General features: G+C 47.5%; 1 protein-coding gene and 1 long non-coding RNA gene across 2 annotated transcripts in view; one reads left to right on the top strand and one right to left on the bottom strand.

Annotated features, from left to right (window-relative positions):
- Nucleotides 1-27,588, top strand: part of LOC144769498 (uncharacterized) — a 362,974-nt gene that overhangs the window by 204,736 nt on the left and 130,650 nt on the right. The gene's annotated exons all lie outside the window — the stretch shown is intronic.
- Nucleotides 1-27,588, bottom strand: part of LOC144769497 (proton-coupled amino acid transporter 1-like) — a 469,650-nt gene that overhangs the window by 393,814 nt on the left and 48,248 nt on the right. The window contains exon 2 of the mRNA XM_078653627.1: nucleotides 5,632-5,797. Within this exon, the coding sequence (XP_078509753.1) occupies nucleotides 5,632-5,792 (161 nt within the window). The 5' untranslated portion in view covers nucleotides 5,793-5,797. The remainder of the gene's footprint in view (nucleotides 1-5,631; nucleotides 5,798-27,588) is intronic.

Here is a 27,588-nt window from a genome sequence, read left to right as displayed (position 1 = left end):
CATATGCACCGTGCAATCGTGGGTAGGGTGATATGGGACCTATTATGGAAACCAAAGGCGGACCGTCCGGCTAATGCCTACTTAAGCACCCCCACAAAAACGACTCTTAAAACGTGGGATAATGTTCTCAAGCATACCGAGTGGACTACGTTTCCCTCGCCGTTCATCCCCATTCACTATAATCCTGCCTTGACGCCTGCGTTGGAATCGGGCCCAATCAACGCATGGAGGGTGGAGGAGGCTGAATTTCCGTGGTCCTGATGAGAACCGGAGAAAGGGTCTGGTTCGAAACGCGTCAACCCTGTTTTGTCTTTCCCTGTCAAAAAGAATTTGTGGCTATTGATTAATTTATTATTGAAACATTTATGATGCTGTTATAGGAAAATTAGCCAAGCAAAAAAATCTTTTTCCTTACAGCTTGTCTTTAGTCATTTGGAGTCATTGTTTGACGTGGGATTTATGGTTTATGTTGACTAGTGGTAGTGACACTGGTCTGTTGTATGAATGAGGTATGAGTATGTAAAAGTGTGGTAATGTCTGGGTAAATGAATGATTATACTGATTGGGGGTGGCATAGAGAAATTGAGTGCGGTTTGCGCAAGCAGTGTTTACTTTTAGTCTTGTGTGATTTTAGTCGTTTGTACACACATATATAAATGTTTTGTTTATAAGTATGGTTTAAATGAACTTGAAAACAAAAAAATAAATATCTATGGATTAATTTCATTATGCATTTATATGTTTCATTCATATAGGTTTGGCAAGTACCTCTTTTTGGTAATTAGTTCTCAGTACTGGCAATTGTTTTGTTGTGAAGATATAAGGACTCAGCCTTACTGAGTTGAGTCAAGGCGCTGTGGCGTTTGTTACATATTGAGCAGAGTGAGGCAGGCAAACACACACCAACTAGGACGGGTCAAACCTCAGAACACAGAGCATTCACTAAGTCCATATAACAGAAACAGGTGAGTTTCTCTGCCCAATGCTCCACAACCTTTCGGTTGCAGCCACGGGTGGAGCTTAATTTTCAAGCCAGCACATTCCTCGCCCTTCTGTGTGACTCGGGTATCTGGTGTGCTGGGGTCATAAGACTGAGTTTCACCTTTGTGTAGCAGGTTATGTATCTTATAGAAGTTCCTCTGCTGGAGAAAAAGAAATCCATTCTCTTACACCCCAAGTAATTTTAACAGTGTACCTGCCACATTTCTGCCTAAAAAACAAAATTTCTCCCGACCTTGATAAGGCTAAACGTTAGATCATATACATGGTGAGGATGCGCCTTGCAAAGTTTGTAATTTCCACAAATTCACTCGCTTGTTGATGCTCACCAGCCGTACAAGGTATGCAGTGCCTGGAAAGGCCACTCCAAGTTCTGGGAATGGATTTCCTGACATGTGATATTGCACTATTGAACACTGATAGACACTATGTGGGATGAGCACTAGTTGGCAGCTTAAGAGTAATAGACCTTAGTGACTTTTGTTTGCAGTTTATACAGCGTAAACTTGGCCCAAAAACATCAGAGCCCTTTATAGGGAGGCAGCTTGCTTTCAAATTGACACATGGACTGGACATGAACATATATATACATGCATTAACTCAATTCAGTACAGATTGCATCAGAATGCCAATCTACATAACAGTTTACACAGATCAACCCGTGCAAGAATCAGCAAGATGTGCATTAACTGTTTGGAACAAAACCACATTTGTTGCATCAATCCATCAGTTCATACGTTAGGGCAAAATTGTGTTTGTCCCTGTTTGTTCAAAGTGCCCACCGGAGTTGAAGAGCCCGGAGTTACTCTCAGTGCAAGCAGCGCCATAAAATCAGAACAAAAAAAAATTGGCTGTGCTGCCTTTGTTCTGATTACTTTGATAAATGTCCTTCCCGAAGGAGATTTCCGCCACTGCAGCTGAATAATTACCAATGATTTGCAATCTTATGATTGCGATGCTCCTGATGCAATAAAAATCTTCCCTTTGAAGAACACCGCTGCTCCATCAAGCTAAATCGACACTAAATCAAGTGCCTTGAATTAAAAAAAGCACCTGCGGCTGCTAAAACAAGCAAGGACGGGGAAGGGTTTATAACCAAGCCATGACAGGGTAGACGGCGGGGCAAAGAATACCAAATAAATGAACTTATTCCCAGGACGTCAAAATGCCTTGGATCGCACCCTCTCAGCAAAAAAAAAAAAGCAAGAACAGAAATAAGAAACGAGTCCTGTGAAGGAGACCGCAAAATGAAAACCCAGGAGGGGTAGTGATTCAGAGTGCCCTACGAGGAAATCCGTAGAAAATCTGTGCGAGAAAATCCAATTATAACAGACTTGTACAGTCATACATGTAAATTTCTCGCTGTCCTTGTTAGGTCGAGCATGCGCTGCTCTAGGAGATGACCTTTAGAAATTGGTCTTGCTCTTTTCCACACCCTTGTGCATGTGGCGGCATCCACCTTGCGGGAGCGAGCAGCGGCGCGCAAGGGACATCTGTTTGTAATTAGCGTGGCTGTGCACGCTTTACTTTTGCTTTACTCTTGCTCCCCTGGTTCTGCCTGTGCTAACATTATAGTTTTCCAATGCAGAGAAATTTCCTAGGCAGTATTTAGGATTCAATTAACATGCTGACTGGTCAAACATCAATTGGTGGGGGATAACCCAGGCTCAGTGCAACCCACGACACAAAGTTAAAACATAGATATTTCTTTTATTCTGTTTGTTTTTTAAAAAAAGGATTGAACACAATACATACATGATACATGTATCTGATTATAAAAAAGTATGCATAATACATTTGATACAATGTATTCACCCTAAGTCACGATGGGTGAGTGCTATTTCATAAAACAAAACAATACATTACTAACACACTTTTGACATTTGTACAATACACCATTTAAACAAACAACTAATGTAATGTGGTTGGAAGCTGCAAGTTCTCTCAACGCGCGTTTCGGCACAGCAGTGCCTTCATCAGGAGTGCCACAAGGGAAGAGGGGGTTTCCTATTAAAAAGAATATATATATATATATATATATATATGTGACCATTAGTTTAATACATCCTATACCGATCAAAAAAACCTTTTTAACATATAACATTGCATGGAGCCAACATATATAAATAAATGACCAGTAATTTATTCCAAATGGCAGAATATTCTGATTGAGTACAGAGAAACGTTAAAAAACCAAAGCAGCAGCCATGGGTGGCAGGTGGAAGTTTGAAGGGGCGGCACAGGGAGATTAAGTGAACTTACACTAAAGACACTAGCAGAAGGGAGCAACAACGGCACTGAAGCTGAATAAATGCCAGCACATAAGGGAGGTGCGCGGTGTAGTCGTAAAGCACGAAATAACTTCAATCCCAAAACACGAGCCAATGCAATCCAAAGAAATAAAAAATTGTGCTCACAGGGAAAAATAAATAACAAAAAGAGTAAGAACACATGAGACAGGGGCAGTCCTCATGGGAGGTTCCAAAAGACCAAAAGGGAGGACTACTAAGCATATTCACCAAACAAATCTAGGCATTTACGAAGGACACAAGGAGATGATGGACGGAGCGCTGAAACTTTTCAGACACTCACCCCCAGTCACAGATCTTGGTTGAATTCGTCATTGTTCTTTCGCTTACTTCGACACCGCAGTTCAGACACAGCTATATGCAAATCAGTCTTGACCCTGTGCCTCATACGAACAGTCCATCCCTAACTGCCAAGCCATGTGTTCCCTGTACCGGAAACAAGCATCCTGGGTCCGGTTTCAGGCTAACAGCCCTCATCAGCCAGGCTAATTTGAATCCAGTGGCAAAGTGAGCCAGGGACCCACGTCTGAGCATACCCTGCCAACTTAGGGCGAACAAAGCAAACACAAGGAGATGATGGACGGAGCGCTGAAACTTTTCAGACACTCACCCCCAGACACAGATCTAGATTGAATTCATTATCGTTGGCAGTTCGGGCTGGACTGTTCCCATGAGGCACAGGGTCAAGACTGATTTGCATATGACCAGGTCTAAACTGGGGTGGCATGGTGAGCCTAAGAATGATGGCTTTAACCCAGATCTCTTGATTGGGGGTGAATGTTTTGATTTGTTCTGCATTCCGTCCATCAATGGTTTCTCTTTTGCTTTCTCGCCCTAAGTGTGCCGGGAATGCCCAGATGTGGGTCCCGGGCTCACTGTGCCACTGGAATCAAACTAGTCAGGCTGATGAGGGGTGAAACCCCAAAACCGGTCCTAGGATGCTTGTATCTGGTCCAGGGAAGACTTGGCTTGGCAGTTCGGGCTGGACTTTTCCCATGAGGCACAGGGTCAAGACTGATTTCTATATGGGACATCATTACCGAAACAGGCAGAGACGAGACCACGCAGGAGCGTGCACCAATTGAAACCCTAATTATAAAAGGGAATATTGGCACGCTTTACATTTGTTCAAGGAGACCGTTATTACAGCTATATATTTATAAGAAGGCTGGAGTGGATATTTGTTATCGCAGTTACTCACAATAAGAATTTTTATTTTCAACTGGGCTAAAGTGTTGCATGCCCTCGAGCCAGCTACCCAGTGCAAGCTTAACTGTTTGGCTAAATTTTGGTGATTTGAAGATACATTCAAGAATAGCCTGTATATAATATAGGAGGATATTACCCCCTACAGCAGTGATTGACCTGTCCAGCACACCTGGAATGGCTTTTCTCGCCAAGAGAAATGTTTTCAACTGTTCGAGTCAAAACGATTTTTACGTCTTACTTTTTACTTTTTACTTCTTTGTTTTGAGAAAGATGGTAATATAAGACATCCATCGAAACGAGTCGACGATTTGATAACAACACAATCCGTGAAAGGGATGCAGCCAACGAGTACCGAACAAATTCAACAGTACCAGGCTCCATGCCCATGAATCTGGTTGATCATGGATGTGTATATTGCTAATGACATAGTGTGTGTGTCTAGGTTATGGACTCTCTTTTTTGTAATTGAAATGTAAACAAATCCGATTCTTTTATATTTAATGTAATTTATAACAGTATGTGTATGGATTATGTCAATAGTTTTTTCAATACTTTGTTTTTAATGAAATATTTTTATTAATAAATTGATTTAGATCTTTCTAGTACCATGGCTGTTGAGATTATCTATGGGTAATATATGGCCAAAACTTCTTGTGCATGTGCCATGTGGAATGATATGAGAAGATTACGGGTTGAATGAGAGAGTACTAGAATAAGAATAGTATATATGATATAATACTGCCCAAAGGATACTTTTTTTACTACAGATTTGTATATGGCCAGTTCTAAACTGGGGTGGCATGGTGAGCAGAAGAATGATGGATTTAACACAGATCTCTTTACTGGGGGTGAATGTTTTGATTTATTCTTCATTCCGTCCATCAATTGTGTGTCTTTTGCATATTCTAGATACAGCATGTCTCAAAGAGCATGCAGGCATTGTCTAGCCGAGACCTAAAAATTGCATTATTATTTATAGCGCCTGATCGACTTAAACTGCATTATGATTCGTATAAATGTTACTATCCTGAAAGGTGTCTGAAAAATGCTGTAACATATCTATATTCTGGTATTAAAACTGTATTAAAGAAAAAAAACAGAATGAATTACTCACGTTGTCCCCGTCCTCTCTCCCAACCTTTCATAACTTCCAGTTGTAGACACAAAGTTTCGCAGAGAGTCATTCCTCAGTGCTTCAGGTGGACTGTCGGTAGGACTTGTCTCTGTTGAACTGTAGTCACTGAAGTCCTCATTCCTCAACCTTGTGGTGGACATCCTTGCTGCAGAGACAAAGACACGAGATTGGCACTGGGACTTTATGCTTGCAGTGATCTCAGAAGGTCCCACATTAAGCAATTGCCCGGGCCACGCATTAAAACAACTGAATCATATAGTATGTCTTAAAAGAGCAACAGCAAATTATATATGGGACTCCGTACATTTGCTCAAATCCTTTCCACTGTTCTTAGCAATGTTTTGTGATACAAACAGAAGACCGCGCCTACTTGTATGGAGATCTAGAATGTCGGAACACTAGGCACCTTCCCTTCAACATTGTGCTTTTTCCTTTGTTTGTAAAAGGTGTGTGAGCAGGTGCTTTCTTTATGTGAACTTCCTCATCTAACTATGAGATCAGTTAAACCTCTGTAGTGCAGCTGCTCTGAAACGCCATTGCGTGTACTATGTGTGCAACAGGACTGCCACATCTGAGATGCGAGGTGTGCGAGATCTCTGTGGTCAGAGAGATAACTCTTCAAAGCCTTGAACTTTTAAGATCCATTTAAGTGATTGTGAAAGATTGGCACGCTGTCCTTTGCAGATGAACAGTCCAATGGAATTCCAAAGAAAAATTATTGTCCTACATGGATGACTAGAGATTGAACCACTTCCCTAGGATTAAGCCCTTTTATCATTTACTCACCCTAGCCCCCACAGGTAATCCATAAAGTAATTGAGCACTAAAAGCAGAGTTGTCCAGCGACTTGGGAACTTCCACTGAAAAGCAGGTATGATGTCCGTCCCACTGGGATTTACTCATTTACGGTTCTTAGACATAAAGGACCAAAACGCTTTGGTACAACATTTTGCAAATAAACTGATAGACATCCAGAAAAAGTTTCAGAGTGAGCTTGATATGGGACTCTAATTATTGGTGGGTCTACAATTGTATTTGTTCTCAGGGCCATTTTCTCTGGAAGTGCCCGGTTCGGCAGCCTTTTGGCAGAGCGTGGTGGGGATATCATAAACGATCTTACCAAGCCAGTTTTTTTTGTTGCTACTATTATGATGATTGGGGGTGGCAAACCAACTCCCCCACCCCGCCCCCCCAAACCCCCCATCACTGCAAGGACACTACTAGTAATGTTGGGGGAAAAACGGAGTCACCAATATATTGCTTTGAGAAATAATATTTGCACGAACATGTTGGTCTCATAGTACAGTGTTTTGCAAGTGATGCTAGTCACAGCTAGCAGTACTCTTCCTTAATTGTATCAAATCTATTTACATGTTGTTGCATATTGAACCTCATATGCAACACTTGAAACCATCATGTTCCTAGGCATAGTGGAATTATAACGTTCCTAGTCACATTTCTAGTTATATTTGGAGTGGACCCTCCTAGCACTTCCAGAGATTTGTTGATGTTACTGTGCGTCACGCTGGCCAGTGGCATGGTCTATTAAGCATGATGCTTATTATCACCCTCAAAGTGTTACATCGTGCAGATCCTCTCTTTTTCTCTCTCGTAGCCATTACACAAATCCACTCACCCACTCTCAATGTCGAGTGAGATTTCAAGATCGAGCTATTTTTAGCATTCACTTGACCTTGCTGGCAAGTCATTTAAACTGGAAGGAACAGGTGTTCTGTTCATTCAGAAACTGAATGAGCAATAAAGAGGCCTTTAAATCTGGTTTTTGCCTGGACACATTGGCTTCCTGTTTGAGGACAGAGGTCAAATGTCAGTTTGTCTTTTTACTATATGTTTATCTGTTCCTGGAAAATGCTTTTCACTTTTCTTTCTCCTATTTTGTGCTTTTTGTCAAGTGAATTATCTGTCAATAATTGTCAAACAAAAGGCTGTAAAATGTCAGGATTTTTTTCCTAACACAATATTTAAATAGCTTGTAAATTAACAGTAGTTATTTCAAAATATGTTGGGAAGTATGAAAGTACTTTTTTTGTAATTCAGAGGTGTGATGCACACAAAGATTTATATAGGAACAAAACAAATCACAATACTTAGTGACGTGCAAATGACAAATATTTGCAGAAACTTGATTGCCAGACATTGTACCCTATAGTTTTAAAACCACGTCAGTGGGAAATTCTTTGGGATTTCTATGCAAAATCTGCTGATTGCAAAGGAGTGTGCTGCTACTTTATGCTTTAGTTATGTATTTATTAAAAGTGACAGTTTTAAACACGAGTTCAGAAACATTCCTGCCCCTGCACTGATGGTAATGCAGTTATTGAACTGAGGCAAGTCAGCGGTCATGTGTATCTTGTATGTGGCTAGATTTGTATTACATATGCTAAAATGTAATCTATTAAACCAAACAAGAGTTGTCTGTACAGCAGACATGCTGAACTCATGTATTTAAAGGTGCTATTGTGCTCTCAAATGTGATGAAGAAAATGGCGCCTCAGTGAATTAGAATACTAGCCCAGGATCGCATAATTTGAAAACAGTTTCTGGGTCAAGAGCATAATAATTGGTTCGAGTAGATTATTTAAGTCAATCGACCTGCAGGTCTAGTAATATTTTTATGATTTGTTGAGGCCTGAGTTTACTATTTATTCATACTTTTCATGTAGTATGAAGGAGGAGGTGATGATGGTGGGTGATTTGATTTTAAGGTTGGGCTGGAGGCTTGTGATTATTTCTGGGTTAGAGAGCAAGTCCTGCAAGGTAAACAAATTTTTTTCAGATTCGGGGGCGCTAGAGGGCGCACACACGGAATGGCTGCCTGACGGCGAAGCTCCCGAGCCCTGGAGAACTAATCCTTAATTTATCCTACCTTCCTGGAGAGTGAGAGTTCCCAAGTACCGCTATTTGGGGGCAGCATACGTTCATCTGCACCCGGTTCAAATCCTGGACATCTCGGAGAAACAGGGGCCGAGAAATCGAACTTGCTGGCATTCCCCGAAGGCGACGCTGGAGCCGGAGAGACGAGAGGATCGGGCAGAGGTCACTACGTGAGGCCGGTGACTGCCACGAGTCGGGAGGCCCCCGCTCATAGGCCTCGGTCGCGGAGCCTGTGGTAGCCGTGGCTGTCGGTGGTGCGACCCGCCATCTCGACTGCCCAGTGGAGGACCCCCCCCCGGAGTCCCGACACCTGCAAGTGTGTATACGCAGCCCTGGCATAGTGGTCTCTCCTCTGTGTGCGGAGGCGGGAATGTCGCGGAGGAGCGGGCGCTGGATGAAAGGAGCGCTGTGAGGCCTCGTATCCGTGACTGAGGCTGCCGTCGGATTACTTCCCTGTCTCGGTCCCGATGCTGACAATAAGGTACTGTGCGCTGCCGTGAGACGAGGGCCTGCAGGTGTGGGGGTCTGTGGTATGCCTGCCGGTACTGATCCGTGCTGGAGGCAGTGAAGGTCGGCCGGACCTGGCGTTACTTCCCCCGCCCTGTTGATCCTGGCCTTGGGTGCCATCTGGGCTTACTAAAGCCGGCGGAATTGTCATACCCCTGCACCCACGGAGGCCTTTATGATACCGCCCTGAGCAACGTTGGTAGGAGTGCACAGTGGGCTGCAGCGAAGATTGCGACTCACCGCGGGGCTGTGCTGCGGCCTGTTCCCTTCCCCCGATACAGCGTGGCAGTGCAGAGCTGCGGGAGAGATGAAACTGGCTGGATATCACTGTCTGCACGGCGCCTGCTGCTGATACCTCACACACGTGTGCAGGCCCAAAAGGTATACAGTACACACTTATATCCCCCTCTGCATACATCACTAAGGAACGTTTTGGCAGGATAACCTGGCGCTCACTAGCTATTGGTGGTGGCCGGTGAGATATCCCTGGTCTATATGCTCCTCATAGTGCTGGCACCTAGATTGGATTACGCATTGGGCGGCCACTGCATTGCTGGTAGTTCACGACCGAGTGAAGTCGCAGTATACTGATCTGGTGTGAAACCCTGCGCATCGTCGCGCTAACGGGGGCCGCAATCCCACTCTAGGTCGTAAGAGGGGTGTGGCGACACCATTGGGCTCCACGGTGGCGGGCAGCGAGAAACGCAAAAGCACGATGGTGCGTCCGGATAATCGCCAACCGAAACTACATTTTGACAACGCGAAGAAAGGGTCGAAGACGGTGCAGGAGGAATCAAGACTAACTGTGGCAGATCGTACTGACACAGGCTCGCCCTCGAAAGATTTAGACATGCACCGGCTCCTGCAGGAGATGAGACAGGGTTTTGCCACGGTGGTGGAGAAAGTGGACAGCATGTCCTCTAGACTGGATGCCCTGGTGCATAAAGTGGACAAACATGAGGAAAGAATTGTGGCGGCGGAACAACGTATCTCAGATAATGACGACAACACTGCCTCACATTCGACCCAACTGGCCCGCATGGACATGCTGCGGGTTATAGCGGCAAAGAACGAGGATTTGGAAGCCCGCAGCAGGCGCACTAACATTCGCGTCACGGGTATTCCAGAGTCCACAGATACGGGCAGGATGGAGTTGTATGTGGAGAAACTCCGAAGGGCGTCGGTGGGTGAAGATGCCTTCTCTCCGCAATTCATAGTCGAAAGGGCGCATAGATCACTGGCCCCTGTGCCTAAGCCCGGAACGCCTCCAAGACCTATAATTGCTCGCTTATTGAACTACCGCGATCGCGATGCCGCATTGAGAGCTGCCCGCACCAAACAAACCCTGAACTATAATGGCATCACCTTTTCCATCTATCCTGATTACACTCCTATAGTACAGGAAGAGAGAAGGAAATTCCTTAACGTCAAAAAGAAATTGCGAGACGCCCAGATAGACTATGCATTGCTATACCCTGCAAAGCTAAGAGTGACTCACCAAGGCAAGCAACGCTTTTTCACGAACCCGCAGAAAGTTGAAGATTTCTTGAAGGCACAGAAAGAGGGTCGACGTCGAGATGATGACCGTGAGAAGACTCACCGGCAGCGGATGAAGCAGATTGATGTAGAGTGCTTCCCATTGCACAGACGACTGGGATCATATCTTGGCTGGTTGAGACTGGAGAAAATGGTGACCGGACACTAAGACACCGTACTGAAGTTGGGGACTCTTGAATTCTTCCGGTGGTAAAGTATTCCAGGGACCACTATCTCGCCTAAGCCTCCACCAAGGGTGGTACAGATCAGGAGGCTAACGGAGAGGGAAGTGGCTGTGCGCTCTCGATGTTGTTTCCCCTACGGGTGTACCCCAAACAGGGGAACCAGTTATGGAAGTTGAGGGGGGCGGGGGGGAGGGGAAGGGCGGGAATGGGTGGCTGCTGGCATGATTGGGATGCAGTAGTGGGTGGGGGGAAGAGTATTGAAGGGGGGGAGTTTTTGCCTTACAAGGCAAGACAGTGGTTGTTGGGAATTGATGGTACGGTACATCGCCTGGGAAGAGATGGCTTTGTAGACTCTGCTATGGCATGCTGCAATAATATGATGTTTTTCAACTTATGGCGGGGACAGGGCCTGATACGAGACTGAATTGTATGACATGGAATGTACGGGGTCTAAATAATGCCAAGAAATGTCGAAATGTGATTGCGTACTTGGATCGCCACCAAATTCAGATTGCTATGTTACAAGAAACACACATCTCACCACAGGCACGCACCACCTTCGCTGGCAAATGGGCGGCCGCCCGAGTATTTTCGTCTTGCTCCACTTATGCAAGAGGGGTGGCTATCCTGATTAGGCGCACGGTGCCATTTTATGTGTGTGGTGAACTGACAGATGTGGAGGGCCGCTTTGCTCTGATGTGGGGGCGCCTGGGCCGTGACACCGTTATATTAGTGAACTGTTACGCACCCAATGTAGATATGCCGAATTTTTTTAATACACTATGGGGACACATTCTGGATGTGGGGTCCCGTCATTTTATCTGGGGGGGCGACTTTAATTTAGCGCTTGCTCCCCAACTGGATAGAGCGGACGGAGTGACACATTACAAGCCTAGGTCCAGGGAGGCCTGTTGGGTGTGATCTCAGAGGGTAACTTGGTGGATAGCTGGCGCTACTTGCATCCTTCCTGTAAAGAGGGCACACACTTTACATCACTGACTGGCACATGGGCGAGACTGGACTACTTCTTTCTGTCTAGAGAACTTAGTGTGGGGGTGACTAGGGTGGCGCACCTTCCGAGAACACACTCCGACCATAGTCCTGTCCAGATACACCTACAGGTGCCTGGATGGGACAATCCCCGTCCACACTGGAGGCTACGGCCAGCGGCCCTATTAGACACAGTGTTTCGTACAGAACTTGGCGAGGAAATTCCTGCTTTCTTCCCCCGAAATAAGGGCTCTGTAGACTCGATTGAACACATTTGGGAGGCCTTCAAGGTCACGATCAGGGGACATTGCATATCGAAAAGTTTTGGCGTGTTACGTGACATACAACGCACAATCCACACACTTGATAGAGAACTGAAGGTCTTGGAAGCGCGGATGGTAGCAGGAGACAATGTGGATACGCATGGGAGTTTAGGGACAAGCTGACGAAATATGAGGAGTAGGCGGCCAGGGAAGTGAAGTTTAAAGGGAAATATTGGCAGGTGAGAAAATACTGCGAAGGGGACAGACCTGGCAAAGCCCTGGCGGTGTTAACACGTACCCCGCACACTCCAAATACTTGTGGTTGACCAGGGACGGACGATCAGAGATGCAGACGGTATATTAAATGCGTTCCTGTCACACTATCATATGTTGTATACCACAGCCACAACCACTGAGGTGTCGTATAATGACTTTCTTGGAGACGTGGCGCTATGTTGGCTCAGTGATGGTGATAGAGCCTTCCTGGCTGCTCCGTTCGAATTGGACGAAATCAGAGATGCTATTATGTCGCTTAAAAATGGAAAGGCACCCGGCCTTGATGGGCTCCCAGCCGAGTTCTATAAAACATATATAGACATTATGGCCCCTGTCCTTCGAGAGGTCTTCGAAGAATCGTTAGCTGACGGAGTCCTTCCCTGCTCAATGCGTGAGGTCGTTATTACCGCACTACTGAAACCTGGCAAGAGCCCCTCCGCCTGTGATTCCTATCGGCCACTATCGCTCTTGAATTGTGATGTTAAGATACTGGCGAAAGTGCTAGCCACCAGGCTGTCCCTTCTTATGACCCGGATTGTACTACCTGATCAGTCTGGGGTTGTCCCGGGTCGTTCCACCTCCCATAACCTGCGCACATTGTTCTCCTTACTCCACACGGTGCACCCTGATACTCCTGTTGCGGCGGTTTTCTTGGATGCCACTAAGGCATTCGACTCTGTTGACTGGCCGTACTTATTCACCGTCCTACAGCGTATGGGATTCCCTAACTTATTTATCTCCTGGGTCCAACTGCTTTGTACGAAACCAACAGCGAAAGTCTTGATCAACGGACGTCTGTCACCCTCCATTGAGATAACAAGGGGCACCAGGCAGGGATGCCCACTATCCCCCCTTCTTTTTGCAATAGCCATTGAACCTCTAGCTTGCAGGCTCCGTCAGTTACACCGCGAGAGTGCAGTTCACTGTCTCCAGCGCCAGATCGATGTGTCGTTATATGCAGACGACATGACGCTATTTGTCAAAGATCCGGTACAATATTTGAACTCACTGCTTCGGGAATTTGTGGTATTCGGCAGGCTATCCGGAGTGCCCATCAATTGGGCTAAGTCGCAATTTTTCCCTCTCACAGATGCGGTCCCTGATTTCCCACTCGACTTCCCTTTAGAATGGTGTCGTTCGGACCTGCGATATCTTGGGGTCCAAATATCTCGTGACAAAGACGAGACGTTGCGATTGAACTATGGTGTGGCGGTCATGAAACTTACCGCGTCGGTCGATCGCTGGTTATCCCCCCCACTTTCCATGGCGGGAAGAGCGTCGCTGATCAAAATGGTGGTACTGCCTCGATTCCTATATTTTTTTCTCACTATCCCTTACTACCCGGGTGCGTTTTTCTTCAAAACACTAAAGACGGAACTCTGTCGCTTATTCTGGGGGGGTAAACAACCGCGGCTACGATGGGTGATGCTGACACAACCATATGATAGGGAAGGCTTCGATGTGCCTGATTTCGAGGCATATTATTTATGTGCTCAAGCACATCAGGCATATCATTGGATGGTTCCCACTCCATATATGCCGCAACTTGCGGTCGAGGATTGGATTGCGAACCCTCTCCCTCTCAATGGGCTACTATATTGGCTAGTGTCGTCCATTGAAACCCCGGTCACCTCTGTCACCTGCACCATAGATGCCTGGAATCGCATAACTAAAAGGCTGGAATGCGCCTTTCCGTATTCTCCTCGGCTATCACTGGCATATCACCCAAAGCTTGCACTTCTATGGGAACGCGGCTTCCAGCTACTCTGTCAGCGACTACAGATTACCTGTTGGGGCAACCTTTTCTCCAATGGCCAGTTCAACTCTGCAGTCCAGTTCTTTGCAGCTTACAACCCCACTCCTTTAGACACGTTTTATTACATGCGGTTGCACCAGGGGATGAGGGAGATTCTCCCTGACTTTCCCGCTGAACCCGAGATCCTACCTCCGTTACACTTCATGTTGAGCTCACAACATGGCACGCATCTGGTTTCGGGCATGTACCGCCACATGCGGTCGGCCGGCCCGGGACCGGAGAACAGGGCACGCCTGCATTGGACAGCTGATCTGGCGGTGGAGGTCACGGATGAACAGTGGCTGTAATGTTGTGCCCTCACTGCCCGGATATCGGCCAGCAGCAGGCTCAAGATGATACATTACAAGTTCCTGCAGCGATTGTACTATACGCCGGTCAAAAAATACAAGTTTCGCTTATCTAGCACCGACAGATGCGACCGCTGCCGTGCAGAACACGCTGGTTTTCTACACCTAGCCTGGGAGTGCCCTTGTATACGTCTACTGGCAGCAAGTTCACTGTGCCCTCGAAATTATGACTGAAGTAACTATAAATCTTGATCCTTTATTAATGCTCCTAGGGTACACACCACATATCCCCAAGACTTGTAGGAAATTCTTAGATGTCGCTCTGCTTCTTGCAAAGAGACGCGTTGCGTGTAGATGGGGTCGTGGCAGGACCCCCAAGTTCAAAGACTGGCTCGCAGACATGACTCGCTGTCAAGAACAATTTGCAATTTTTGCTGAAACACTCCCGATTCTCAGTAGGCCTAAAGACATCTGGGGTCCCCTGGTCAAGTATATGCTAACACAGGGGGATGGGATTGATGATTTGGATGGGGACCAGACTAGGACCAATGGTGTTGATACTGTGTGATGTGATGGACATACCGTGTGACATTACCTATAGGAGGCTTATAGTTCTGAATACCCGCTGCAAAAGCGACTGCATGCACATACGTCTAACAATAGTAACCACTGTTTAGTATAACTATACATGCAAGTCTGGAAGAAGCCTTCTAGGTATCTTCACAATATGTTTGATGCTTGGTGACCCCATACTATACTGTGCTTAAGAGATTCTATCCTCGATTGACATACACTGTTTGCGGCCTGTTACCCTCATCCCCAATATGGGATACCATCCAATTTGCCATGCACTGTTTCTGTTGTACAACCAGGTGAAACCACTTAATGCCACAATGCCAACCTTTGTAATGTTTCATACTGAAAATCCAATAAATAAAGTTTTTTAAAAAACCAAACATTTTTTTCAGATTCAGCATGGAATCTGTGCTGTGTGCAATTTAATGAGGTTTATGTTCTGGGATATTGGGATTTGTCAGTCATCCTGTTACATGCCTTAAATCAAGTTGACTATTTGATGTTAATGAAGAGTCTTCAACTCCTTCAAAAAAACTGACACATCTAAACCCATCCTGTCGATTACTTCAATGTTCTTTCTGTCATGTGGCATGTCCTATGTTGTATGTATAAAACTAATAAACAATTTAACACAAAATAGCAAAAAACATTCTGGTTAAAAAAGACAGTTCAAACATTTGCAGAACCATGGCAGGGGTAAATAGGAGAGGCATTATGTCTGCTGGGGCAGGAGGAGGATGAATTCAGAAATGGGTGAGGTTGGAATGGTGCAGGCTCACCATAGACGTCAGCAGGGAAGCGTCTATGCAGATGCATGACTCATCGCACCTGGGAAGCTGGATTAATCGAGGTGATATCCAATCAAATGTTCATTAAGATGGACCATGATAATGTTTTGCATGCAGTCTGTCAGCAAATTAGTTGTTCACCCAGTTGGGCAGTTCCCCCTCTCTTTCTCTTGGTGAGTCACAGCAGAATGCAATTCTTGTGCTCAAAAGCTTATTAAAAGCCTCAAAATAAGACAGTTGCTGGGGGACGTGTCTCGGCCGAGAAAGATGGCAGTCACACTTTAGGTGCCCTCCAGACCGTCTAGACTATCCTCTACAATCCAGACTGCTGTGCGCTGCTATATTGCTGAGGATCCCTGCAGGGGGGTGGCGGAGGGGAGCTCGGACACCGAAAGCTGGCTGCTTAGCATTCCCACCTCTAGCCCCCTGTTGTATCACTCACATTATAGGAGAAAGAAACACAGTTATACAGTTGCATTATGAACAAAACACACCAACAACTTAGTCTTGTGGGAAAACTGTCGCAAGTTTATTTGCATTTTTCCTTTATGAATGTGTATATAAACACAGGTAGGGTTATCTTACGGGTGATCATCAGAGTGCAGCGCTGTTAAGGACTAACTGCTGGCATCCCTCCTGAAAACAGTATACAGCCACTGGGCATTGCGTTGCCATCTTATTCTTTAACCGGCGCTGTATCTTAAGTATTGGGGCTGCGGCCCAATACTTTTAAAAATATTTGCTGCACCCGTGACACCACGGAGTGAGGTAAGGCCAGCCCCCAGCTGTCAGGATACCAACTGTACCTTACAAGATGAAGGGGGTCGCCATCGCTTCTTTTAATGGCCCCCTGTGGCCTGAGGATCGCCTTTTATAATGGCGGCTGGAAAAAAGAGGGCTTGCCCAGGTGAGTGCCCCCCTAAATACCCTCCGTGCTCCAGGAAGTACGTCGTTCCTGTGGGGAGGCAAGATCTGCTCATGATTGCCCCCTTTCGGCCAGGTAGGCATGGAAGAAATACTAGCCCCTTCCTGGCAGTGGAGGAATGCTAAGGGGCTGTCCCCTCTAGTGTCCCACTGCGGGGGACGTGGCCATCTGTCGACCGCGGCTGACCTGCTTTTGCTTGCCCTGTGTCCATGGTTGGATTCCTGGTGCCCCACCTTGGGGCCCTGTGGCGACCAGGTGGCTGTTTGTCTCAAAGCCCTTTAGGGAGCGGCGCAGAGGCCCGGGGGAGACAGCGGCTGTACTATTCCTCCCCTCTGTCTCAGCTGGACTGGGGTTTGGGAGAACCGGTTGCTGCTGGAGTGGACACTGTGCCCGGCAGCCATGTGCTCCGGGGATGCCTGCCCCGCGCCCGGCATAAAAGCGACAGAAGGAGTGCGGACGGGGGCCCAGAGAGCCACGCATCACCGACTTCGCTGCGCCATGTGATCGGCCAGCTACCACCCTGATCTCTGGTTACCGCTCCCAGGAAGGGGCCCTGGTCCTGCTGTGGCTGGAGCCAAGGCAGTGGAGGGTGGTGGATGGGAGAGCTGGGGGTCTCTTCCCTAGACATAGCTGGAGTTGACTAGCTAAGCAGCCAGGTGGAGGGTGGCCCTTAAAGCTAGAGCCTGCAGCGTTGCCACCATCCTTACATCCTCTACTGCTTTGGCTCGGACACTGTTCCTGAGAGACACGGTCGTCAGGCCTTTCTTGGAGGGGGCCCATCTATCACTGGGGCCACCCCACATGGATTTGTCAATTTGGCAAGGAGCCGTGCCTACTAGCAACACTGCCTCACCCACCTGTTGCCCTGCCTTGAGACCTGGGGCAGAGAGCCAGGGGGTGTGGGGTGCGTGTCTTTGCTGGCAACCTGATCACTACCCTTGCCTAGATACAAGGCCCCATGCCACCAGTGGACCTGAAGCTTCTGTCCCCCACCGCCATGCCGCAGCTTCACTAGAACTCCTTGGCTACTCGTGTTTCCCCTGTACTCAGCTTGCAAGCACACTGAGTGGAGACTGCTGGACCCGATTTCCCAGACTTCGACCTCTAGCGCTCATCCCGGGCACCCCTTGCTCGACCACATGAGGGAAGGGCAAAGGGGCAACAACACATGCACAGACTAAGATGGACAGGTTTACCACTGTTACAGAAATGAGTGCTGAGTGGCAGGGTGTTACAGAAATGAGTGCTGAGTGGCAGGGGGCTTCCGGCTCAGACAGGCAAACGGATAAGGGAGATTAAAGTGAACATCTCACTCATTTGGCAATACCTCCAGAACACATGGCCCACAGAATGACTGCATCAGAGAAGAGGATCTCCAAGCTGGAAGACTAAGTCAAAACCCTCAAGGCCAACATGGCAAAACTACTATTCCTCACTGTTACTCTGGGAAAGCGCGCGGATGATGTGGAAAACAGATCGTGGTGCAGCAATCTACAGTTAGTGGGCTTTCTGGAGGGGTCAGAATCCTGGCAGAATGGCAGCAATCCTGGTTGCTCAAAGTCTGTTTCACAGTTGTTTGTGAGTGAAAGGCCATTGGCCCTAGCCCCCCACCAGGAGTGCTACAATGCCCATTGATGGTTGGGATGCTTTATTACTGGGACAGAGGCTCCATCCTTCATGAGGTCCACAAAATTGGGACACTGACATTTCAGGAATCACGGATCATGATATTCCTAGACTGCACCCTTTAGACGCAGGGCAACGTAGATCTTTTGATGAGGTGAAACAAAAGAAAAGAGCCCTCAACCTTGAATATGTGCTCATCTTTCCAGCAAAACTCTAAGTCTTGCACAAGGGCTGCTCTCACTTCTTTGACACCCCAGAGGTCGCGTGGGAGTGGGCTGCTGAGCAAGTGCCCCTGCACTGCCCAGGAGTGGACTCTGGTGCCTCCACAAAAACGAGATCATCCATGTGCTTGCAACCTATGAGATCTAGGCAATGTTAGTGCACTGGGTCTCACAGAACACACAGTCGCTCTGCAGACTCCCCAGACTCATCAGGCACAGAGATCCGGGAGCACTCTGAAACAGCCATCCTGCACCTGCCACAGGGAGAATCACCTGAGCAGGAAGGACACGGAGAGAGGAGCGACGTCCCTGATCACATAATGGGTGGGCAAGCAGGCGATCCCAAATCATCACCTCTGGACATATGTCGACGAGCAGCGCCTGAGAGGCGTTTGAGAATCGTCAAACACAGTGAAGCCACCACTAACAACAACCCAAGGACCAACCACTTTATATTCTGAAGTTGGTTTTTATTTTCCTTTCGGTGTTTTTAGGGTGACAGATGCTTTGGGGGAGGAAGTAAGGGATGAGGGGTAGTTGGAGGGATAGAGAATTGGTTTGTTTGTGTTTTGTTTTGACTGCCTAGCCGAACTACTGCCCACTACACATTTGCTACCTACACAACAATGACCTGTGGCTGCTCTAAGTGGAGCTCCTCTATTCCCTTCCCGTGTTCTCACTGGCTGCCCCATTCAAGAAGAACACAGAGTACAACCACTAGGATATACACATGGAGGCCTACATGACCCTCACTTGGAATGTTAACGGGCTACTCGACCGTATTAAAAGGACAGCAGTCCTTCGCTACGCTAAGCACATTTGATCCTCCGTCCGACTGCTACAGGAAATACCCATTCTGAGCTCGAACTGCCCTTTTCTAAAACTATTTGGTTATATTAGGGTCTTTCAAACAGGCTTCACCAGGGCCTACAGGGGAGTTGCAATACTCCTACATAGATCCTTCCCTATCTTGGTCACCCGCAAGATCGCTAACCCCCCGAGCAGATAAGTGGGAGTGGAATGCTTGCTTCAAGGGTGTCCATGCAACATCCTCAACATCTACATCCCACCACACTTACCCACCCAAACATAAAAGGCTCTCACGGCCGTACAATCGACCCTTCCCATAGGTATAACTATTAGAGGGAGTGACGTCAACTCTACCCCAAACCCGGATATGGATACCAGTGGAACTCATATGCTTCACCACTTCGCACAAGTGCAACAACTTCGGGGGTGGCTAGAGTCTTTTGGATTATGTAACATATGGAGTATTTGGCACCCTCGAGACGGCGCGTACACCCACACATCTCACAAGACACTCTTACGTATAGTCCTTTTTAGGTCTCGCTGAGCCATCGCATGAGCTGCAAGAAATTTAGTGAGTGGCTTTTGAATGTGCTATCAGATGCTTTTGTTGGCCTCAAGCTTGCGTTCACGCGGGCAGCCGCCATGTGGGTTTCTGTCAAGGCTCATTAAGCCTTGCGTGCCTCTCTCCGCCTTGCTTGAGCTTCAGTTCCCTCTCCCACCACAGATTGCGTCACTCTGCTGCCCTCCATCCCCCCCCTCCTCTCTATACTTCCGCAGGTTGTAGCATGATTTTTAAAATAAATTAATTTTAGCGCGCACACAGAAATCCCGGGCTTGTTTATTCCGGGAGCCCTGTCCGGCTTGGCCTCCCAGGTTCCAGCAATCTTTCACTGTCAGAGCTTTGTTTTTGTTATTCACAAGCTGGCCCACTGTCATTGAACGAGGAGTGCCTTGTGCGCAGAGCAGTTTGTGATTTCCACTTCCTGCTTTATTTTCCAACACTGGCCCATGCGAGTAGATATTTCAGCATTTCCATCCCCTTTCTCCTGCTGCTACGGGTGCCTCTTTAATTGCTGTTGTTTCTTTCTCACATAATTAGTACCACCTATTGTGACATTGCGCAGGAGCAGCTGAGTTTCACCCGTTCTTAACTCGGCTTCTAGAAATCTTTTCGTTCAGTTGCTGTTGTCCCTCTACGTCACCCCTACCCTCCCTCCCCAAGTTAATATTTCTTTCAGCCTCTTGTTATTTTGCACGAGGTGCGAGTTCTGGTGACTTATTTGAACGTCTCCAAAATGTATCTGGCAATAGCGCTTCATACTGAGATTTCAATTCAAATATAAAATAATAAATAATAACGTAATTGTCCATTTTAATGACCTTTCCAACCATTCCAACAAACTGCAGTTATAAACAGAGCTGGGTTTAGTCTTTATTTCACTTTATCAGTGGAGTCCTTTCATCTAAGTCAAATAGCATTTAAAAGTAATGCCATGCCAATGACGTCACAGAAAGTGACATCACATAACCATTTTTAAAGAATCAACTGCTAAATATTTTGGGTTGCAGTATGTTAATTTTAATTTGATAACTGGTACAACCACTAATTTTTCAAAAGTAGGAACATCTTAATTAGCATTTAAAATAATCATTTGTCAGACCCAACAAATTGCAGAGCTTATAAAGCAGCTTCAGGCTTTGCCAACCCCTGGGCCATATACCTTCACAGGCTTTCAAATAATCTGTGAGCACATACTCTTAAACACGAGCTCAGGCATGCATACATACACACACACACAGGCGCAGGCACGTACACAAAGACAGTCATACAGACATACTCATGCACTCCCCCGCACACAGATAAACACAGGCAGGCTGCTAAACACAACAAGCATTGGCATAGCCAAAAGGTCTCGCCTTCGGGACCTTATAAGTGTTCAGTTATCCAGCACAATATCCTTGGTGCAACAACATCAAGTGTTATGTTATGTTAAAGTTTTTTATACCGCGCTCGGTCACCAAACGGTTTCATGGCGCTCATAACAAATACGGCGGGCAGGAACGGGTATTACTCGAAGGCTGACTGGAAGAGATACGTTTTCAGCATCCTACGTAGGAAGGGCAATGTCGGAAAGCAAACGGGAGGGAGTTCCAGGTCTTAGGGGCCAAAAAAGAAAAGCAAGAACTGCCGTGTTTTTTGCGCTTGATTTTAGGGATGACTAACAGGTTGTGAGAGGAGGAACGGAGATCTCTGGAGGGTACATATCGCTTCAGACTCAAAGAAGTGAAAACAGGGGCCAGATCAGACCGAGCTTTAAATACAGTGCAGCCCAGTTTGAAGATGCAACGCTTAGCCACCGGGAGCCAATGCAGGCTCCGCAGTAGCGGCGAAACATGCTGGTGCTTAGGTTGATGGGAAACCAGGCGTGCTGCCTGCTTTTGCACCAGCTGCAACCTGTGGAGAAGGAATGCCGGAATTCCTGCATACAAAGTGTTGGCGTAGTCGATTCTCGACGTGACGAGGGCCATGATGACAAGGATAAGTGCATCTCTGGTGAGAAATCTGCAGATTTTACGTATCCTGCGCGGGTGGAAGAAGCAGCATTACGTAACTGCACTGATCTGGGGCCTCATAGATAGGTCGCTGGAGATGACTACGCCAAGGCTCTTCACAGAGTTGACGGGGCAAGGGGGGGGCCCTAGTGAGGGAGGCCAAAAGCTGTCGTTCCATGGGTTGGCTGCTCCACCCACCAGCACAAGCTCGGTCTTGGTGGGGTTTAATTTGAGTTGGCTATGGTACATCCATTCCGATATCTCAAGCATGGTGAATTGGAAACTGGTACGGGAGGAAAGGGAGGTGTCAATGGGGAAAATTAACTGCAAATCATCCGCGTAGTTGAAGATGGTGGCTGCGGATTTGCGAAGGGAAACAATCAAGGGCTGTATGTACAAATTAAATAACAAAGGGGATAAAGCGGAGCCCTGTGGGACTCCACAGGATAGGGAGGAATAAGAGGCAGAGAAAGTAGACAGGTGCACTGCCTGAGAACGCCTGTCCAGAAATGATCTAACCCATTCAAGAGCTGTGCCCTGAATGCCGGCATTTTTGACACGGTCGATCAATATTGCATGATCGACCGTGTCAAAGGCCGCCGATAAGTCCAACAAGACAAGTGCTTGGGAGATGTTATTATCGGCGCCCTTTCTTAGGGTATCTATAACAGCCACGATGACTGCCTCGGTGGAGTGGAGAGGGTGGAAACCGGCTTGCTGGGCCTCCAAAAAGGACGAGCTCTCAATAAAAGCGCTCAGGCTGCGAGTGACATATGTCTCCAAAATTTTCCCCAAATAGGGGAGAAGGGAGATGGGCCTCTAATTACTCAAGACCGTAGGGTCGACATTGGTCTTTTTTAGGATCGGTATCACAACTGCCCGTTTAAAGGAGTCCGGGACCACCCCCGTCGCCAGCGAGTTATTAAGTAATGCCAGGGGAGGGTCGGGGCAGGCCAAGAAGATTTTCCTAAGAACATGGGGAGGGCAGCAATCATTGGGGGAGCCAGAGCTCACTTTATGCAGTAGTGAATAGAACTCCGAAAGGGAGATCGGGGGAAAAGCATCCAGGCAGCAAGGATTTCTGGGAGGTAGAGAAGGAGGAAGAGGGGATGAGGGCGGGGGAATATTGTTCTTGATGGTCGTGATTTTATCAATGAAAAAAGCATTAAGTGAATCGCACAAAGACTGTGAAGGTTGGGGTTGAGGGGTGACACGGTCTGGCAGAGAGCTCATTCACAATGGAAAAAATGTCCTTTGCCTTGGAAGCAGACTCCGTGATTTTTGGGGAAAAATAAGTTGTTTTAGCCAATAGGATGGATTTTTTATAGGCTTTCAGAAGGTCCACAAACTCGGCTTTTAGTTGATGGTCATAGTTACGCCTCCAACGGTGCTCAGCCTGGCGTAGGGCCAATTTTTCCAGCTTCAGTTGGTCCGTAAACCACCGCTGGGCGTCATGGGGGCGCCTAGTTTTTATAGTTTTCAAAGGGGCAACAGTATTACAGGCAGACAGCAGCCATTGTTCTAAAAGGGAGGCCTGGTGAGTCACCAGGGCGGAGGTCGGAGGGGCTGTAGAGGCCAATATAGAATGGAATTCCACCAGATTGGCTCTCTTCCAGTTTCGAGCAGTGAAATTGGTTACAGGGAGAGGGCGACTGGGGGTAGTCAGAATAAGGGAAAAAGAAATAAAGCAATGATCTGACCAAGAGCAAGGGGTCACTATAGGGGACGAAATTTCAAGATTGGCCGTCCACACTTGATCTAAAATGTGGCCTTTGCAGTGAGTGGGTATTGTGATGTGTTGGTGACAGTTCAGGCCTAGTAAAAGGTCAGAAAATTCCTCTGAGAGGTGACTTTCCCGGGGATCAGAGGGCCAGTAATTGAAGTCTCCAATAATCATAACCTTGGCATGGTTAATGATAAGTTGAGAGATAAAGTCACCAAACTGTTGAGGGAAGGGGGTCTGTACACAAGGACAACAGTGAAAGAGGACCTGGGAGAAGTGAATTTGATAGTGAGACTTTCCGTTCAGGGGATCGTCGCACAGGCTAAAGTAGTAAAAATTTGCTGGGGGCGGATGATGGCTGCCACCCCCCCCACCGGCTTGCCCCGCTGGTCGATTAGATTGCAGGATATAATAGCCGGCGGGGATGGCGGCAAGAATGTCAGGGACAGAGTCCTCAGTCAGCCAAGTCTCTGATAAGAGGAGGACATCCACAGCTCTATCGTCTAATAGCTGGAAAATTTCAACCTGGTGCTTCACCATCGACCGTGTATTAAGGTATATCACGGTCAATGGAGTGGCCCCAAGCGATGACGAATTGAGGCAAGAGGGTATCGGCTGAGGACAGGGGATAAGAATCTCTGAGCTAACGGTGACCGAATAAACAAAAATGCCACAATCCAGAGCAGTCTTTACTGCGTGGGCATGTAAGGGAACTGTGCGGCAGAGCATTAAAAGGTCAGCGGAAGAATAGGTAATGAGTTGGGCATTATGACTGGCCCCGGTCGGCCGCAGACGGGCGCAGACGGGCTTAACTTAGGCGCAACTTTGGCGCGAAGTCGGCGCTCCCGCTGCGATAGTCCGCTGCGCTTCCGCCAGGCTGCCATTATATACAGCCCAGGGAGTGAGCCACTAGACCGCTAACCTGCAAGGTGGAGAGGCAGGGCGGAAGTGGTGCCAGGAACAGGAAGTGGCGCTTGGCTACACGACCCTCCGCACAAACGGCACAAAGCCGGGGCGGAACGGGGTCAAGAGCGATGGACAAACAGGTAAGAAAGTTTTTGCCCAGATCAGGTTCCCACAAAAGCAGTACACAGTACACAGTGCGAGTGTTGAATGGCTAAACACTTATAAGGTACCAAAGGCGAGACCTATTGGCTATGCCAATGCTTGTTCTGCTCCCTGCTTAGTAAGTTATTTATGTGGACATCCCGCCTAGAGGTATCGCTGTTCACATCTCACCACAGAACTTCACCTTGGTGGTTACTTACCCAGAGAACGCCCTGTGTGGGCCCTCACCGCATGTTTCTTGCAGGATGATAGCTGTGCGGACTTCCTTGCCACTAAAGTGCAAGCGTATTTTGTGGCTACCGTGGGCTCCGTGGATTCAACGAGAATGCTCATTTATACCGGGAAGGCCATAATGTGTGGAATTGCTAAGGGCCATGTGAGATGGGCAAAAAAAGCCAAATGACAGATAATGACAAACCTGGAGACCCAAGCCACTGCCCTGAAACGGCAGTACATCGAAAACCCTTCCAAAATAGTGTGCTGTCAGATGGAGCTAGTCAGGTCCACCCTTAGGCGGACTTGAAGAGGCCAGACAGTGATGGAGGGCCTCTACCTAACAGGTATAGGACAAGTCCGGCAAACTTCTCTACCGGCTAGTCACCAAAATGCACAGCTAAAAGAATATTTACCTGAAATGCTGGGCTCAGCTGGTGTCATTCATGTCAACTCCATTGCAATAACGACGACATTCGCTGAATACTATCGGGAGCTGAACATGCATCTTCCTCCCTACCCAAAAAAAACCCTCTCCGGACTGACGTACCAGTTCTGCAGCTATCCCCACGGGAACAGGCAGCCCAGTATAATGATGGCCTACTGTTTCTACTTTGGAAGCTCCTGGTATGTTCCTGTGCACAAGATGGAGCTGAGGTTGCTTTCCCAGACAGTAGATGTGTACTGCCCACATCCCTGAAGTAGGAGGAAGGAGATCGAATCGTTGATCGATGGAAGAAAATGCTTCTAGGAGCTGCTGATTAGTCTTTCATTTGGTAGATGATGGGCGTTAAGAGTGGGACTGCAGTTACGGTTGTTAAGGGGGAGAAGGGTCATTTAGGTGAGGACAACTTATAGTTTCATTCCTAATGACTGTCAGTGTGGGTATTTATGGGCTAGGTGCAGAAAGCTCACACCTTTTGTGCCTCTGTTGTGGGTACTCCGGGATGGAGATTACCCTGCTGTGAAGGTCAGCACAATGCAGAAAAGCTGTATCAGGAGAACAGCCTGGGACGTCAGATGAAAGAAAAAGCACCCCAACATGGTTCTGAAAGAAATGTACACCCTTTGCCTGCTAAAGACTATATAAAAAGAGGAGCCACCACCACCACCACCACCACCACCTCCTCCTCCTCCTCCTCCTCCTCCTCCTCCTCCTTCTCCTCCTCCTCCTCCTCCTCAGTCAGGGGGTATATCTTTTTCATAGTAGCATATTGCTATGTGCTTCACACTCTGCTAGGTACCCTTCGAACTGAGATTTAAAGGAAGATACCTCCCAGCAGTTCCACTTTTCTTGACTCATTTTGTTCCTCGTGGCTATCCCTAGACACCAGGAGCATTTTCTACAGACCTCCTGGTCTCTACAGGTGTTTTGTGGGGGAGAATGGTTTTTCTGGGGTTCCTGCACTACACTGGTCCTCTGCTTGGCTTCTGGTGGTCTTCTCCTGCCAGTGAGGGCACATTCCACATCCCATCTGCAACTAGCCGGCAAAATGCTCTCTTTATCTGACTCCAAAGAACCTCCTGGCTTTGTGAATGGCACCTGTGTGCCAGCAGGCCACAGAAGGTCCAGGGGAACCATCCAGGGACCCCCAGCAGGTCCATCCCCCAACTGCTTCTCAGAGGGAATGGGGGGGGGTCAGAGTCACTGGCCCTAGAGAGACCCATCTTATTCCTGGGCGTCAGCTGGAGTCTTAGCCCCAAAGTCCATCTGTGCAGGGCATCAGGTGCCTTCTTTTTCCAGCTGGGCATTATTTTGCCATTCTCGATCCCAGGTCCAGAGTTGTCTTCTGTTTCTCCCTTGAAGAGGGGCTTTTAAGTGGGAATGGAAAGTCCTAGAAGCTAGGTAACCCTTACCAATCCTAAGACGCCACATCATCACTCCACCCACTGTCTTAACCGTCCTTCACAGCAATCTGGGATAAAATCTAAAACAGCGACTTCAAGCTACTCTGTGGAAAGTGCTTCCCTGAGAGTCTCAGCTTTGCCCCTTCATCACACAGCTGCCTGATCCCTTGCCACCAAAACTTCAAAAGGTGAGCCCCTCCTGTGTTGGCTTCAGAGGTCTGGCCTTCCTCCTTTGTCCCAGTGGGCCTGAGCTGACACAGCCCAGGTGCAGTGGGACAAGCTAATCAACAGAAGCAGATGTCCTCCACATCCCTTCTTTTCCCAGGAACAGGGTCAAGAACTGTTAATTGTCCTACTGAATGGGGAGGTATTTGATCCCTCTGCTGGGTAACAGAGTAATTGACTTCGCCCAGTAGTGGGGACAAAGGACTCAAATCGCAATCTATCCTCAGCCAGGGAAATAGGGCAAATCTTAGAGTGCCTTGTAGAGTGTAGTTCGAAAGTTCAGATTTACTCAGGTGAGTAAATCTATACTCCGGTGCATTTATAACCCCATATTGGTATGTCACCAGGTCCGACAGGCCTAAGTGGAGTGAAATTATTCTTTAGGGTAGATTTCACTTATTATGTGTAGCTCAGTGAAAACACCCCAGAGCTTCAGTATGTGCTACAGACTTGCGCTATGAATGCCACTCAAATTATAAGCCTATCCCAGGTAGCTACCAATTGCTGAAGGTTTTCACTAGCCGTTACCACTCTCAGTCCAATTACCATGAATTTACCATGAGACACATTCAGGTACTGAGACCCAGTCACAGTATAAGTAAAAA

The sequence above is a fragment of the Lissotriton helveticus genome, chromosome 7 (assembly GCF_964261635.1).
Source record: "Lissotriton helveticus chromosome 7, aLisHel1.1, whole genome shotgun sequence".
NCBI lineage: Eukaryota > Metazoa > Chordata > Amphibia > Caudata > Salamandridae > Lissotriton > Lissotriton helveticus.
The sequence above is the reverse complement of the archived record's forward strand: the minus strand, read 5'-3'. Positions and strand labels throughout refer to the sequence as shown.